This window comes from Venturia canescens, chromosome 7 (genome assembly GCF_019457755.1).
Source record: "Venturia canescens isolate UGA chromosome 7, ASM1945775v1, whole genome shotgun sequence".
NCBI lineage: Eukaryota > Metazoa > Arthropoda > Insecta > Hymenoptera > Ichneumonidae > Venturia > Venturia canescens.
Window position 1 is genome coordinate 3,028,695 of NC_057427.1, and position 18,435 is coordinate 3,047,129.

The window sequence follows — 18,435 nt, forward strand, 5'->3', positions numbered from 1 at the left end:
ATATTATTTAAGGTGAACCAAAGTAAATAACTTACTCAAATGCATCAATGAATTAACAAAGAATTCTTAAAAGTCATCATGTATAATAGGAGTATATATGATCATTCAAATATTACATTGTACGGGCAACAATCGCTAGAATTGAAAAATTCCGGAATTCGCGCGTTTGCGATCGATGTACGATACATTATTTATGTACCAACTATATATGTATGAATCGGTGTGTTTTCTCTGAAAGTTGTGTCTGCGGATGCGTCGAGCCGGTCGAGCGTTTAAGCAAAAGGGAATTTTCAGAGCTAGTCAAGTAGAATGAAAATCACTGAGTAATTTAAAAGAAAACATTGACGTTTCAACGCGATAAAACAGTGTGTTCCAAGGCAGAGATTCAACTGCATGTACGAATCTTGATAGCAGAGCGAGCAATATATTTACATTATTATAGATATAAAAAAGAGCATTGAGGGGGGAGGCAGGGATAAGTGGATTTTTTTCCAGTGAAGAGAGGGAAAAATCACGAACAAGCACAGTTCTCTTTGTGAGAAAAAAAAGAGTTAGAAAGAGAAAGAACGAGTAAAAAGAGCGGAGCGAACGAACGTTTCATTTGCGGGGAGAGGGTCATGAGTGTAAGAGCGTGTGTAGTGCGTGGGTGAGTTCGGGGATACGATATACGATGTAGGAGAGGAAAATATACATGGATATATGTGTGCATATGTGTAAAATACACAACGCGACTAAAAGCCGTGTTATGTAGTGTGGCGAATGAAGCAAGCGCGCTTTGTGCTATCGGCCTGATCCGGAGCGGCGCGTTCTACCCCGTTTCTTTTTTTCTCTCTCATTTGGCGCGTACATAATAATTATTTTAATATTTATAAATACGAGGATCTAGTTTATTTTGGTGGAATAGTAGTGAGATGGGTTTCGACTGCGAACGGAGCATTTTTGACGTGATTTATCGGTGAATCGTGAATACAAATCTACACGCACGATACACATATATATATATATATGTAGACTTATACTCGGGAGAAAAAATTCGACTATAGCTGAATTTTCGGGTCGTGTAAAGAATAATTGATCGGTTTCTGCCAACGTTTTCCGAACTCGTGACATATCATCCTTACTGAATTTAAGCCTATTATTTTTTTGTTGCCTTCGTTCCTTTTTTCTTCTTGCTTTTCCTCCATCGTTCGAACATGTCGAAAAATCGTGATCGTCGTCGCCGTCGTCGTGGCTTTCACGACGTGAAATTGTTATTATCTCGTTAAAGAGTAGACAAACGGGCAGAAATAAACGCCTCCAGCGTGTTGTGATGGAGGAGTGGCTGAGAAAGGTTCAATTTTTATTGTTCAACCTTTGTTACGGTTTCCATCGAGCAACGGATAAATTATTTCACGTCGTTGTTGCTACGAAAATTGGTACATTTGTTAGCTCGTAGCGACGGCAAAATTTCGTTCGACGAAACACCCTTGAATAGTCGCAAACGTCGACGTCACAACAGTCCTGAACTCGAAATGGCATCGCAGGGTCAAAGTTTGGCTAATCCACAACCCCCGGTCAGTTTGCCTCAACCGGCTGCTGTCAACACTGTCACCACCAACTTACAACAACAGCAACAACAACCACAACAGCAACAACTACAACAACAACCTTGCGTCAAAGTCGCACAAGCCACCAGCACGCCTACCGACTTTCAAACTACTCAACAGAATCAACCTGCCCAACAGCAACAACAAAAGTCGAACAACTTTGAACCTTTGGACAAAAGCTCATCCAATACGCTCAAGGTCAGACCCAAAACATGCTTTCAATATATTTCAATTTATCCATGGTCTCAGAAGTTGCTCAGTTTTTATCATGATTCTTATATTCATATAACTACCACGATTGTTCCTTGTAAATTTAGGTCGAGCTTTTAATGAAAAAAATTCCAATAGTATTGAGATATCAAATAGAAATGCAAATTAATGGACTGGCGGTCAGTGAAAATCTTGAAAGCAAATTTTTTTTATTCTACACTGGCATCTTTTTCAAATGTTTTTTTTTTTAATATTCGAACCACGCCCATTAAATGAAATTGTTTTCCATCTAATTGCCTTGCAGAATTATTGTACCCAGGAGAATTAACAATTTTTTTTCCAATATTCAGCGTAATCCAAAAATGGAGTTGAGCAAAACGGATTTGCTGAAATTACTGGGATACCTAGAAGGCGAGCTTCAAGGCAGAGACATTGTCATAGCTGCGTTAAAAGTAAGAACTTGCAACTCTCCTTTTATATATCTCAGTGAAAAGCAGAAAGTTATTAACGGTAATTTGTAATTTTATAGTCAGAGAAAATGAAAAATCTTCTGAGTTCGCGGTACCGGAGTGGCACATCCGATCCGCACGTGGCATTGATGAGGGACGTTGCAATAGTAGGTGGTCCAATGATGGACGCGGACGGTAATCAAATTGACCAGCAAGTGGCAAGTTTAGAGGCATTGGTCACTCAGCAAAGACGAACTCAATTCAGAATGGCAAAAGTTCTCAAAGACGCAGAGATCAGGCATAGATCGGTCAGTAAAAATTCTTCAGAAAGTTCGAGTTTTTCCCATGATTTTCATGAGGCAGAACGCTAGTTAAAACCGTCGTTTTTTCACGTTTTAGGTGATTAAGGAGCTGGAGGAGGAAAAGAGGAAGCACGAGCACGATACGGCGCAAGGAGACGACATAACGTACGGTTTAGAGAAGGAGAGAACGCGATTGAAAAAAGAGCTCGAGCTAGAGCGGCAAGAGAAAAAGCATTTAGAGTTGGAATTGAAGAAGGAGAACGAGTTGTTGGAAGAGGAGAAGAGTAAAAAGAAACAAATAGTATTGCTGTTATTGGCTGAACGTAAAAAAATAATAATGAAATATATAGAAGAGCGTAAGAGATCGGAGGATCTTGCGCAGATATTGAGCGAAGAAAAGGTTCGAATAGATTCAATGGCCGAGGGTCTGGAGGAAGAAAGCAAAAAATCTTTGCAAATGGAAGCCGAATTGGAGAAGCAATTGGCGCAATTTGATATCGAGAGGCAACAATATCGACAAGCGTTGGCTAAAGAAGAGAAACGCAGCAAGGAACTCGAGAGTGAGGTTGAAAGACTTAAAGCCGAAGTGGAGTCGTGGAAAGGATCTGCGGGAATTCGAGGAGTTGGGAGGGGAGTTGGTGCTACACCGCCACCGCCACCGGCCAAACCAGCCAATTTGATCGCTATGCCGACCCTCAGACCAGCTGGACACAGTACAAGTGAGTTTAAACAAAAACAGAAAACGAGATGATTCGTCAATAAATAATGATAAACGTTATACTCAAATGTAACATTTGTGATTGCGATAAAAGGACATTTTTAGAATCTCTTTTGGATTTACTGTAACTTTTCCCTTTTTCATCTCTCGCAAGGTTCTTTAGTCAAACATTGTTATTATCTTCTCAATTTGAAGTAAGAATTCTAAGCTCATTAATTGATACTCTTCGAATAAAACAATAATAACGATGTTATTTAAAAATTACCAGACAAAGGAGCTGTACTGGGTACGGGGACACCGATGGTTAGCAGTAAAGTCGTTCAACCAACGGCAACAGTCACGAGTGTACCCGTCAGTGGTCCGAGTAAGAGTTTCGCATTTAGTATTATCGAAGTTGGCATCTTTGCAACCGAACAAGAAGATTTCTCTTCCCATTCCACAATTTTGGATATTTTCATGTATTTGTAGTTCCTATTCGTCCTGTTTTTCGTTGTACACGAAGAAGTTACCCCGTTAGCGTAAAGTGCATCGTCACTTCAGAAGAAAATTGTTGACTTGATCAAGAAAACACAGTAATCTTTCGTGTAAAATTCGTTTACACGGAACACTAAAAGAAGCATTTTTGCGTTCCAATGATAGACGTTTAATAGTAATCATATTGACTGTTATCCCTCGCTCGCTTTGACATAAAAAATCCTAATTTTACTCTCTATTTTGGGTTTTTAAGCTACGGGAATAGCACGATCCGTGACACCTGGTCAGGCAATACGAGGAGTGGCATACGGCGCTAATTTGCCGCCGACGACACAGGCTGAATCTTCTGCTCCTATGGAGGCACAGGTAATCCAACAACAATTCCCTCCCCATTCTACACTAATATAAATCGAGATACAGCATCGGCACCGTCGTGGGGGTGAACACGTTATTTATTCTTCCTTCATAAAATCCTTCGCGAATAACCCTGAAAAATCGATAAAAAAATAATTGAATTTCATACCATTGGAATCCAACCATTTTCTCTTGATGCATTTTATCATTTGAAAAAATATTTGAATAATTTGCGCATTGTAAAACGATGAAATATTTTATGGGGTCTTTGACAAATATTCCAATTAAGGAATGAGAAATAATGAAAAACAAAAAATTGGAGCATTCCAACGGTAAAAAATTCAGTATCGTTAAAAAAATAGACACATTCTATGACGAAATCGTCGCATCATTATCGTCACAATAGAAGATTCCCGCGTATCTCGATTAATTTTGTAAGGTCGTCTAGTCTTATACGAGTTTATAATTTTAGAAATATCTATAAAATGCGTTGTTCATCGCAGAATTATATACTCGAATCATATGTTATTATTATTATTATTATTATTATTATTATTGTGATTATTATAAATCGTACTTTCTAAATTTACGTTTCACAGAGTAACGCTGTGAGAATCCAATTTTGTTTTTCTTTTAAAAATTACTACTCATGTAAATAGCAGCGTTATGAGGTACTAGTACGATTTTATTTTTACAAATAACGAGACCGAGGATCTGAACTTGAGGGAAAATGATATTTTTCGTTGTACAAGACTTTTCCGACTCGATTATATCGAGTATTCCAAAGAACACACATTCACCCAATTTTTTTTCTTCACTTATGTATTATATGACAGCACGATTTTTTCTGTTGATTTCATTTTTTTTTGTGACTAAGAGCAATGCACTTGCTGCTTTTTTATCGAGTTACTGATGGAAAAACGAGAGACATAAAGTGGCGAATACACTCGGTTATATTTTACATCGTGTACATAAGAATTATTATTATTATTATTATTATTATTATCATTATTATTTAGTATGTATGATTAATTACTTCCTCAATTAAAAACGTCGTACGCAATTCACTTTGAGCTTTATTTACAAATCTCACCTGCTTGCCCCCTCCCTTCATATTTGTTGACGATTGTTCTTTTTTTTCTTTTTTACGACGATGCTCGAGGGCATCGAGCGTATTTGTCTCTTTTCTTCCTCGTGTGCTGGGTTTTTAATCCTGTTTTGCAAACTGAATGTCGTCGACAGACTCAAAATAAATATAAAAATGGAAGGAGGTAAGGATTTTTGAGAAACTGGCCTCGAGGAACAAATAAAATTTTGTGAACTGTTATCGAGTCGCAGTCTCGACGTAAAAATTTGTCGCGAAATATGACCAAAGAAAAAATCGAGAGGTAAATTTGATACTCGATAACAATTGACACGACTGTTGAAAAAAAAAAAAAAAAAAAAAAACAGAGAAAAATAGAAGAAAAAATTGGCTTAATTGGGATCCCATCTTCGGGGCTTGGAAGCAACACGCTCTATTGGCCGAACATTGTTCAATCCTGCTTCTGCGTTCACCTTCCTACTTTGCTCTGCTGTTAAGGATGAAATATGTTCAACTTTATCTCTTCGCTTTCTATCTGTATATTGATTTTACTTGTCGTTCAATTGATCATGTTTTTCTGCACTTTTGCAGCGTATTTATTTGAAATGTTTGAGTAATCGATTACATTTTTTCGGTAATTTGCAGTGACTTTTAAAAATGTTTGATCAATCGTTTTTTTATTTGCCCAATGTCCAAGCTGGCTCGTTTTTATCAAGAATTAATCGACTGGTTTTTGCGTGCGTTTTTACAGTGACTGAGAATATTCAACGGGATAGAGAAAGAGAGAGAGAGAGAAAAATATAAGGTGAAAAAAATTGGACTAACGACATGGCTGTGTGTGTGTGGGTGTTGCGTTTGATTCTCGTTTTCTCAGGCGGCGACGGAGAAAAGGACGCCGATTACGAACCTGAGCACCCCTGGTGGCGCTTCGAAAATCGCTCCGGGAACGGCTCCAGGAGGAGGAGGAGGAGGAGGAGGAGGATCGACAACGAGTTCTCCAGCAACGAATAAATTGCCGTTCCACGGTGGTCCGTTGAGCGCGCCAGGAACCGTGGCACCAGGAGCACCAGCAGGAGGCGGAGGCCAAGTGATAGGCGGAACGATGGCGTCGACGACGAATACAGTGAAAAAACCGATGATTTCACGAGGCATACCGCCTCCGGTTCCGCCCAACAAGCCCGTCGTTCCCCCCAAAAAGGAAGCTGCCGCTTATTTAAGAAGAAACGAGACGACCATTCAAGATCCTGGCAAATTTGCCAAACCTCAAGTCCCAACGACCTTGGCTCACTCCGCAGTCGTTCCAGCGAGTGTTACCAGCACTGCAAACGTTGCAGCACCCGGACAAACGTCCACGGTAACGGTACAACAACAACAACAACAACAACAACAACAATCTTCAACGACTGCTGTTCCCGTCGAAGAAGTTCGACATCCGTAATGAGAGATTCGTTCATCTCGGTCCTCGAACACGAGCTGATCGTCTCGTTATAGTTCCTGTATCTCTACACAAACAAAAACAAATCACACGCGCGAGCTAGATTTTCGTGAAAATGTGCAGCTCTTCGCGATTGACTGAGCAAAAAGTAACGGAATTTTCTCTCGTTTTTACGGTTTGAGATTATTAATTAATATAATCGTTGATTCATGAGACTATTCATACACTCCCGCTGAAATATCGTCTTGGAATCGTCTTCGTCCTGGACAGTCTTTAGATAACGAAATAAATAGCTTAGTTCCTTTCCTATAGGAAATTGCGTAGACATGCGTATGAAAAATGTAACCGACGCGCGGTATTTCTCTCGATTCGTTTGTACGGATGTCTCGGAGCAAATAGTCATGAAGAATCCAATTTTCAATTCAATTTCAAGACTCAACGTCTGCAATTTCTCTTTTTATATTAAACTTTTCCAAGAAATCATTAATCTTCAAAAGTGTTGAAACTAGAAAACTAAAAACGTTCAACCTTTGAAGCACGTGGCTGTTGAAGTTGCTTTTCTGAGACATCCTGTAAATATGAAATGTTGGACTGTGCTAAAAAAACACACACACACAAAGATATGGATGAGTATACCGATTAAAATAACGACTTGATCGTTATCTTTTTTTTTTCTTTTGTCAAAAAATAAAAGTACGCTGAGCGTATTTCCGAACCGTATCGCACACAGTGCTAGAATTTCGTTTTTCTATTGCTCAATTCACGTTACTTCGAATACTCAAAGCTGTGCCCAAAAAGTGAAAAATCTAACGAAAATAATACTGAAAAACGATGCTATTGATTTAAATTGAAGACTTTATTGCGATTAATCGTTTTCGAGATAAAATTAAACTTGAAAATAATAACTGAACGAACTCTCGATCCGTAAGTGTATTTCGATCGTTAAATAACAAACATTCAGAGTGTCTCAAGTGATTTGAAGCGATGACGAAGCGACCGTTCTTTTTATTATTTGTTTACGTTTCGATCGCACTGCGACAAGCGTAATTTAATTGAGATTTTGCTGTTACCACTGCCGGATTAACTACAATTGCATTACGAGAACAAGTTCAGAGCCTTCCGTGCTGTAAGGGTCAAGAGTACAATATAATAAAACGAAGAAACACACAGCTAGCGTTTTACTAACGCCATTAGCTCGCTCTGAATACATAACGCCTTTCATCGACACTTATTCGTACTTAATATATCGGGGGAATAGCATAATGAAAATGAAAGTTTGAAGATAATACGTTCCCCGTTGAGCGAAAACGGTCGTGAACATTTTTTTAGGCGGACGATGATAATCAAACGATGTTTCAATCGATGATTTTTCCCCAGCGAATCATCACTTGTAAATATATTACCGCGTAGAAATAGTAGAACTCTCGATGAAAATCTTGAAACCATCACTTTGTACGGCTCGACCTGAAGTTTCTTTCATTTCGTCTTTTCAAGTTTATCTTTTCTCGCCACAGTTGCGAAAGCGATTTTTTGAAATATTTCCTTTTCATTATTCTATGTGATTTTTGAAAAATTTTGAAAATCAGAACGCATCTACACTTGTATGTATTCATTTTAAGAACGAACAATCTTATGAAAATTCGTGCTGCGTTTGCCCTGAGGGAAAGTCCACCACGATATCCAGCTGATATAATAATTGTCATAGAGCCCTTTCGCAGTGTATCATTAAGTATACGCGCATATAGATATATATATATAAATAAATATGTATCGTGATGGACGGTACAGGCTTCCCAAAAACTGCGTTCCACACTCACAGATTATTGAAAAAAAACCCTTTCTTACTTTTTCACCTCAAAAAACGCTTCCAGGCGTTTTTCTACTCGAGGAAAAATTCATAGTGATTTTCTCATTGAGTCAGCAGTTTGCGGACACTTTTTTTCCTCAAAAACACTTTTCAAAGTACGTGTAGCAATAAATTTCAAGAATTATCGTATTTTTCAAATCGGAAGAATGACATTTTCGGGACACCCTGTACGGGCGTTCACGATGCATACCCCGGTCAGGGGGAATCGTAGTACTTGCAGTGTGTTGTACAGTCTTCCAGAGTTTTACTCGATAAATACTCTACAAAGCGACAAAGATCGATCGATCGCGAGATATATTTGAACGACACGTGCCCACGAAAATATTAAATTGCGAACTGATCGATGTTTATGAGAGAAACAAAAATATCATTGAGCCACGGTGAATAAACACGGCGCTTGCTAAAAAAGTTGCGTTGTCAAAATATCAAAGCCCATATGAAAAGTCTTGGTCTTTGCTTATAGAATAATGAAAGCACGATCGTGTAAAAAAAATCATCACATACATATTATAGAAACAAAATGAACAAAAAAAAAAGCAAAAAAGAAAAAAAAACAAAAGAAAAAAAAACAAAAGAAAAAACATTAATACATTCACGAGTGAAGGGAGCGGGGACCAGATAATCGAATATCACAAAAGTTATTCTCTGGAGCGTCTCTCCACTCGTTATAAAAAATATTGCCAGCGGAACTTTGTGCAAGAAAGGACAAAGTCGAAAAAATGTTGAACGTTGACTTTTTGTTTTTCCATAGGGAAACCGAATGCGTATAGACACGCACATACAAAATGTTTCTTTCTGTCACGGATCCGCTGAGAGTGTAAACCCTTGTACGATTAAGATATATTTGCAATATCGGAGGATGAAGATAATTGAAATAAAAAAATCGATCTCACTGTGCCCAGGATGCAAAAAAATCAAATATGTCAGAATAGTGTAACCGAAGAGATGAAAATATGGTCCGAAGATTGTTCTAAATTTCGGACACTATTCAGACGTGCTTGCAAATTTTTGCTTTTCGGGTATAAAACCTTAAAGATTAAGTTTCACACGGAAAAGAGAGAAAACAAAAGGAAGGCTTCTCTGGTGTATCCACACAACCATTGATGCTGTGATACTGGGATTAATAATAATGATATTAATAACCTCAATAATTACAACGGTAACAACAACAATAATGATAATGATAAGGATGATGATGGAAAGAATAAAATAATACCGGAAATTGAATGTCTCCGAGATGCGAGGATACAACAAAGCGATCGATAATGTATAAACGCAGTAAAAAAAAAAGTCGATCGTAATAAACGAGAGACGTGCGAGGGCATTCAATTTTATCAACAGCGTGATCGTTCACCTCCCTGCGACTCATCACGGGTCGCAAATATATTTCTCAGCTCGTTTATTTATAATTATATAGATTTGCACAATCATCGGCAATAAATCACACATCGATCCTTATCGCGAAAAGTATTTTTATTTATTCTTCGTTTCGTTTCTTTTCCCGAGGGAGTTGACCTCCTATTGATAAAGGTCACATTGGTCGCAGTATACACACGATACACTCTATAAATTATGCACGCTGCCATTTGGGAGGCGTCGCGTTTCAGTTTCAAAGTTATAGTCAGCCAAAGAATATGATTCCTGGTATGTAAATATGCGAATTTTTGGCTCGAATGAAAATACACGTGTGCACTTTGCAAGACTTTTGTAAAAGAAGCAAATTGTTGTTCAGCAGAGACGAGAGGTTTTCATTATGTATCAAAAGGATTATCTTCTGCATATAGCGGCGCGCATTTTACACACAGAGCGTCTCCCGAAACTCGATCGACATTTCCGTTCGCTTTTGTTACTCTGGAATTCGGCATTGAAATTTCTTTAAAAACTATGATCTGGACAGCACAATTTAAAATCGTCAAATATTACGATTTATTTCTCGCCATCGCGAACGGATCACAATCGAAATATTTTTCCTTTGCCTGGCGTATCGTTTTCGAGGTTAGATTTTTAACGGTCGGTAATAAAATCGAGGTTGTGTCAGTACTTCAATATACGTATATAAGAATGCGAGTAAAAGGACGGGTATTCATGATTGATTCCCGAGTAATATTTGTATGCTTTGTGACGGTTAAAATGTGCAAGGGGGCTAGGTTACTGGTCTGGTTCAATTCAATACGTCGCAGTGAGCAGTGAGTGTCGATTCGGAAGTTGATCCCCTCAACAATTTTCGCGCATTTTTTCACATTCCATTCCACATGACGCGAATGTCTTTTTATCTGAGAAAACGCGGGAATAGGCGTTCTCCTTAATAAAAACGTCGACTACTGTAAAGATCCCAAGTCATATTTTATAGTGCTGATTCCGAAAGACGCTACAATACATTTCCTTACTGCGATAGAAACTTGTGTGACATTTCGCCTTAATATCATGACGTTATTATTTCATTTGGACCCATCAGCGCGAGCGATTTCATTATATGCATAGATGTATACTTTAGCGGAAACACAAACATTATAATAACAAAGAAAAAGAGATAAGGCAGAAAACGAAGAAAAGAAGAGGGAGAGAGAGAGAAGAGAGTAAGAGTGAGGAAAATATATGCGAAAAGCAAGGGAAAAAATGCCTCCTTGTATTATGGGTATCGGTGTTGGTTGCAGATGTATCGTACCACAAAATCAAATATCTTCGAAATGTGAAGTATAAATGAAATGAAAAAAGCAACAAAAATAAGCTGTATCAAAGTTCTGGAAAATAAAAAAAAAGTTACGAAAATGAGCAATTTCTTATTGTTCTACACGGCTATCTACCTGCAGTATTATGAAGGATTATAGAAGGAATGTGCCAGCAAATAGAAAAAAAACTTTATTGGAAAATCCCGCGAAATTGATACTCAGCCAATGAGGAGGTTTTAGTTTCTCCGGGTCTGTGAAGCGCGATTGGTCTAGGGATATTACGGTGACGAATCATCTGGTAGAGAATGGGTGCAAAGAAAGGAGCCCGTGCATGGGAATCCAATGAAAAACGTTGGGTTCGACTGGTTCCGAGAAAAGGTTAGTCTCGATTGGTCTCGTAACATTTTGATCGTAAAGTCAGAACAAATGAGAAGCTTCGGTTCCCAGGGAATCGTGTTTCGCAAATAATCCGCTTGGCACTGTGAGCGCACCGGATTGGTGCGTGGGGGTAGAGAAAGCTTCTCTTTGGTGTCACAGGTATGAGGAATGATAGGTTCGTGCTCGTGATAATATCCTGTAAAACAGCGCGCGGCAAGGGGGACGGGGAGGAAAGGAAAAGGAGAGAGCGAGAGGGAGAGAGTGAGCGAGTGAGTGAGGCCGAAATCCATTGCATTCCCAGTTTCCTTCAAGCCGCTCGCGCGTTCGCTCCGGTATACGTGGAGAGGATCCGACGTCGCGTTTTCTCGTTCATCCCGCCGCTTGTTTTTTTTTTCTCCTCCCGTCAAATCGTTCGTGTTGTTTCCCCCCTCCCTTTAAACAAACCGACACATAACCTCGTGCGGAAAGAAGAGCCGGATAATCGTGCCGTTTTTGTTAAACGAGAGTCTGTCTAACACGCAGCTGTGTGTAAAAGATAGTAGAGAAGCTTTGTAAGAGAAAAGCTGACCGGGGATTCTCGTCCGGGTTGAGAATAAAGCGCTGAATAAAAAAAAAAAAAAAAAAATTGAAAAAAAAACGCCAAAAGACGGGATCGAAGGAGGAGAGGAGGCGAGAAGACTTAAATGAATCGTGGGGTGTGAAAAAGAAACAGTTATTATCAAGGCGAAAAATCCCGGTGTACATATATTGATAATAAAATTAAATTAATACCAAATAGAAATAATAATAATATTAATAATTAAAATAATAAAATAATAACGAATCAAATACATAATCGTTTCGGTGCGAGTGTAACAGCAGACGGATCGTTATCAAGCCCGACAAGCGAATGTAATATACAATACATTCGCCGGTGTGTTGAAAAGTAAGAATAAACGAATTAGGAAGAAAAATATTTCGAGTCTCGTGGAAAACCCGAGGATTTCAGGATGGCGTTCAACGGGGACGGACCACACTCGAAGAGACAGCGGCTCGAGGAGTCCGGTCACAGGGTAAGTACTTGTATAGAGTAAATACATGGTTAAAATGACTTCAACGATAAAAAACAAACATCCAGTGTCTGCTGTACTTTTGACGACGCCGCGCGTACCAAATGCTCACGAGGGGGTTCTCTTTTCATACGTGAATGCGATAAGTGACGTTACCCACACGCATGCATGCTCATTCGAATGTGTTGAAGTGTATTATAATGCAGTTGTGTGGGAGGCGGTGGTTGCGGAGCGGCGTGCCGACACCGAGTGTAGCGGCGGCAACGTTGTACACACACCGTCTACCGTGAACGACTAGCCGACATTACTCTCTTTATCTCTCTCTCTCTCTCTCTCTCTCTCTTGTCTTACCTCGCTCCCTTCCTTTTTCTTTACTTCTTTTTCCATAATTCTCTTCCCTGTCGCGTATCCCGGCGTCTTTTCGCTCGGACGCACATTTACCTCTATACATACATAAATACAAACCCGTTAAATGTGTGCGTCCGAGGAATCAACGCCCTCGTGACAACGCCGCGATCTTCATTCGCCACGGGACGCCATTAATTCACTACATGGCGCAAAACACGCGCATCCCTGTGGCAACGAAACGCAACGTTTTCCCTTGCATTAAAAAAATAAAAAAAAACAACTCTTTCAACCACACTTCATTTTCCGCCGAAAAATTTATTCTTTTCTTTTCGAATCCCCGAACCTTCCGAGATCGCGTGACCGGCTCTAACTTTTTTCTCTCTTCGCTGCTGCTGCCACTGCTGCTGCATCCCTTTCACTCCCAACCTCTTCGCGTCTGTTTCTTGTCTGGCGCTCGCAGACAGGGACGCCACAAGATTTTGCCAATTGTAACTGTTACCTTCTACCTCGCGCGGGGTAATCGGGGTCAACGCTCTTTTGACATTTTGCACTCCGCTGCCTGACGTCCATGGCCGACACCGTTCCAACTACTTTTTTTTACTGTTTTCTCCTAATTCATTCAAGCATTCTATTTACTTCTACGGGCCTCGGACGAAAAAACATTTATTTTCATTTATGATTCATCGTTAATCACCTCGGGTTTGTCAACGAGACAACCAAAGTGTCTAAATTCAACTGACTTTCTGCACTTCTACCGTTTACGTTTATCGCCAATATTTCGTAAAACTTTTTACGATAACTGCACTACGGTTATCATTATTTCCTCGAGCGCACACGCGCGCTCGAACAACTTGTTTCTTTATGTCATCTATTTTTACCCGGGTATCGACACGTGTGGTGTAGTTTTTTCTCGTGCGTCTCATCGACGAGGTAGCCGGAATGAAAACAAGCACTCACTTTTTACTCTGTAAAACAACGAATTTCGCAAATGAGTTGTTGGAAATCGCGACTTTTTTTTTTGGTGAATTTCTCGAAAAAAGTATGAAAGCACTGGAAATTTATGTCGTTGCATAAAATATATTGTCTCTCGTACGAAATATTTATTCGAGTCGTAGGAAAAAACGTATCGACGAAAGAAATTGATTGAAAAATCGACCAAACACGGTTGTTGACAAACTCGGTGCTTTTCCTTTCGCGACTCGAACGCGAATCCTAGTCGCGCTTGTTGGAGGAGCCCAGATTATTGGTGGATGTGATTCGTTAGTGTTTTTCTCATCTCGCGGGAGGAAATTTCTCGTGTTTTTCCACCGAGGTGGAACTTCTCGTATTATTGCTCGGTGAGAAAATCAATAAACCCCCCCGAGATATATTCGATCGTAGTGCGGTCGCGTTGCTCCAGTGCAAGAGAACCGAGTGTCTCAGCCCAGATAAGAGCATTAGCTATACTCCAACTATTCTTCGGTGTGTTGCTTACACACACATTAAGCAGTTGTATAGATCGAAGCGCGTGAAGTAAGTGGGAAGATCTCTTGTCGAGAAAGCTGTAACTAAGCGTGGAGAAAAATCGTTTCGTGCTTAACTTTCATGTATTAAGGGGAAAACTCCATTATTTTTTCCTTTCAAGGGCCCACTTTTTAAGGATGGCTCTTCGTAATATTTTTTCCTCGAAAATTATCAACCATGCTCAAATTAATTGTTGTTTTTTAAACATTCGTTTTGACGAGTCAGTAGAAAGTTGGACTAAAAATTCGATAATTCGGAACTGGAAAGAAGCGAAGTGACTTTCTACTAAAAACATCAAAGTGAGCGATCGCATGTGAGAAGTGCTTAATTAAATTAATTCGTTCCACTGATTTCTCTTCTTTGATTATCGACTTTTGACAATCGCGAATAAGAGTATGGCTCGATTTAATTTTTCGATCGAACAATCAGTCTCATTGATGCCTTTTGTTACTCCAGAATAGCCTGGCCAATAAATTACTACAAAAGTGAATTTTTTTATTCCGATTCTAAAATTGACTTCGTTATCGCTGTAGTGAGGCAGTTTTTATAGAATATATTCTGGAAAATGCAAATTCGATAATTTTGAAGATCGCAGTGTTCGGAGGCATGACAAAACAAAAATTTTGTTCTCGGGATGAAGGAATTTCACGGATTACAAATGTTGAAACAGTTTCCCAGACCTCCGAATCGATGAATTTATGGGAGAATGTAAAATCGCCAAAATTTTCGTTCATTAATGAACCAAGTTGGATTTAGCACTAAGGAAGTTTACGGTTAGCGGTCCGTCGATTGACTCGCTCCAGGAAAGCCCTGGCCCTGCGACAGAGAACCACGAACTTTTGAATTTCAGTTAGCGAAGACGGAGTCGTCGAACTCGTATGAATTTTGGCAATAATTGCGCGTCGTATTCGTCATTAAAATGTTGAAAACTCCGCGAAACTTCGATTCGACGTCATGCTCGTACTTCCCTAACGACGCGAACTTCGAGACGATGTAGAAGGAGTTATTTGGAAAAAAAATTGGCTGTTTTCGAGCCATCGAGCAGGTTCTCGGTTTCAAAACAAAAGACTCTTTTCACGAATATTTTTGATCGGTATAAATTATAAATATGGATATAAAAAGTGTAGGGCCCAAAAAATACACTCTCAAAATACACAAACAATTTTTTTTTTATATTCATTTTATTCAGTTTTGATACAGAAAATTGATGATGCTGAAGTTTCCAACGTTGGAGTTCAACGAAATGATCGAAAAAAATTCTCCAATAATTCCAGTAATTCTCCTATTTTGTTCCCTGCCAAATTTGCGATTCATAGTTTTTCAAGCTGCACCAACGATTCGTAAAATAAAAAATTGGCGAATTACAAACGTTTTTTTCGTTCATTTCGTTGGACTCCAACGTTGGAAACTTCAGCGTCGTGAAAATTGGGGGAGAAGAGCGGTCCAAAAAAAAGATGGGTGTGCGCCGTTGATAGAATCTCTGCGGAGTGGATGATCGGAGAAAAAAAATAAAAATGCTTTGAGATTCAATAGGCGAATGGCTACAGCGCACACATTCACGATTTTTGATTTTATCAAAAATCACAAAACGGCACCCATTATTTTTCCAAAAACTACGAAAAAGCACGTTTTTTTCAAAATTCGTATGACACGCGCCATAGCCATTGTCATAAAAACCACGTGGCAAAATTTTGAGTGAGTGCGAGAGAGATAGCTGCAAATTTCGAAATCGAAATTCTTTTACACAGTTTGATCGATTAAAAAAAGGCTCTGTCAGCCTACGCAGAACGATGGCAAAAATCGACCGACAGAACCTTTTTTTAATCGGTCAAACTGTCTCTAAGAATTTCGATTTCGAAATTTGCAGAGCTATCTCTCTCGCACTCACGGTTGCGATATACCGGCTGATCAATCCTCTTAAGGAGGGTGGATCGCGACGGTACAATGTTGCCGTGCTAAACCACGTTAAAAATATGAAGAATTTCAAAATGATAAGAATTTAATGAAATTGGCAAATGTATTCTTTAAAAATATATAAGACAATATACATTTTTTTAGAGCACTAAAGTTCACGTTTATAAGCATAGAGTTTACATATAAACCTCGTCGTTGTTATACATCTTTATATATCTCGTTCATAAGAACTTGGATTCGACGCTCAATTATTCGATAACCATGTGGTAAAAAAAAATTTGAAAAAAATTGTATTTGTATACTCGATGCCAAAGAATGTTACGGCCAAATTTGACGAAATTCTGATTGTTTTGATTTCGTGATCCACCCTCCTTGAACTTCGCTCAAAAGTTCACTCGGACTGCTCAGATATTAATGAATTTTTAGTACGATACTTTTGAGTACGTATACTTTAAAAGAATGCAATAAAAAAATCGATTTTTCGAAAATTCTAATTAAAACTCTTAAGGAAGTTAGCGCGAATGTAATGGAAATCGAAAATTCCAACTTTAAGACTTGACATTTTGAAATATGCTAGAAATATACACCATCCGTCTATTCCCGGAAGTCTAGTTATCGAGAAATCAATGAACAAAAATCACATTTTTTCAAGGGTTTTACACAGGCTCTTATGACAGGTACACTCCCTGTGCGATGATTTGAACTTAATGTACTAGGATCCTCCCAACTTTGAAGAGCCAAAAACGAAAATAAGCAAGTAGAATGATTTTAGGGACCAATCGTGTCTTGAAAAACCCTTGTTACCGTTCAAAATAACTTGGGAATGGAAAAAGAAAAAAGACTTTTTGAGGTTAACGAGTAATGACGGCATAAACAGCGGAAGTTTCGACAACCCCATGAGCCAGCTGGTTTAAAATACAGATATGCATACGCATATAAATAGAAGATGGCTGTTGTCATATTTTGCTTGACGATTTTACTACAAAAGTATTTTAACCATTATCATAATGTTCAAAATTTATCAATCTTAACAAATAAATTACACATCATTTTAACAATTGGGGGAATAAATTTTAATCGATTTTTTGATCATCAAGAGAGCAAAAAAGTTCAGTTGCTTCTCAGAGTCACTAGTAACGCAAGATCTTCCTTAACCGGTTGACTGGTATTGGATCATATGTGTACAAAAAAAAGTCGGGCCCATTCTGGTTTTGTATCATATGTGTACATATTGAAATAATAACTTTTTCAATTTTCAACCGATTTGGACAAAAATTGGTATACAGTGGTTTTTTGGGTCGCTGAGTCGATTTTTGAACTTAATTTTCACCTCACTACCCTTGGAAATGGGGAAAATCGAGGGTTGAGGGTAAAATTTTTCGTTTTTCCAATGGATTTTCATGCTATATGACATGAAAATTTTTAGTTTTTTATCACACTGGACTCTTTCATCGAAATCAAACAAAATTCGCTACCCCCAAAAATGTGAAAAATAAGGGTTCAGGGTGAAATTTGTTAATTTTTCACTGCGAAAATTTCATGCTTTATCACATGAAAATGGAACCAGCAACCTCGAAAACCCTGAGAAATAAATTATCGTGATTTTCGGTAACATATTGGCTCGTACGAGATTTGGCACAAAAACTGGAAAAAAGCTCACCAGTCAACCGGTTAAGTAAACGAAGGAATAATGTCGACGGGTTCGCGAATATGAAAATAATGGGGTGGGGTTCAATATGTCAAATAACTGAATTGTAGAACGGTCGATATTTTGAAATTTTAAAAGTTGTCATGTCAGTTTGGAGAAAAATAAGTAATTCGAAATTCTTATTCCCGATCGATTATTCAGCAGATTGCGCGTTTAATCAAAAATTCCTTCTTCAAATTCGTATTTACCCGAAAATATATATTTCAATAGTTTTCATTTCGAATGCAATTTTAACAGACCATCCGAATGTCAAAATTTCATATTTTCGAATTCACAATGGAGAGTAATTGTTTTACAAGACAGACCAGAATATAGAGTAGGAAAAAATCGAAAGTGAATTTTTCGAGCCTATAAAACTTGGATATGCGGAATAGCGGTAGCTCGAAA

General features: G+C 38.6%; 2 protein-coding genes across 4 annotated transcripts in view; both read left to right on the forward strand.

The window, feature by feature from the left end:
- The first annotated feature begins 259 nt into the window (after positions 1–259).
- On the forward strand, positions 260–11,248 carry LOC122413982 (CTTNBP2 N-terminal-like protein). Its single transcript, XM_043424701.1, has 7 exons — positions 260–1,784; positions 2,147–2,248; positions 2,326–2,553; positions 2,645–3,266; positions 3,534–3,629; positions 3,993–4,105; positions 6,052–11,248. The coding sequence occupies exons 1-7, from the start codon at positions 1,512–1,514 to the stop codon at positions 6,613–6,615; spliced, it is 1,998 nt and encodes a 665-aa protein (XP_043280636.1). The 5' UTR covers positions 260–1,511; the 3' UTR covers positions 6,616–11,248.
- A 504-nt stretch (positions 11,249–11,752) lies between these two features.
- LOC122414008 (heterogeneous nuclear ribonucleoprotein L) overlaps positions 11,753–18,435 on the forward strand; it is a 77,244-nt gene continuing 70,561 nt past the window's right edge. For 2 of the 3 annotated variants that reach the window (XR_006261680.1, XM_043424749.1), the window contains exon 1: positions 11,753–12,578. Coding sequence is in view for 2 of the 3 variants with exons in the window: in XM_043424749.1 (XP_043280684.1) it covers positions 12,516–12,578 (63 nt within the window). In the remaining variant the exon portion in view is untranslated. The remainder of the gene's footprint in view (positions 12,579–18,435) is intronic. The other variant, XM_043424750.1, reaches the window with a different exon arrangement.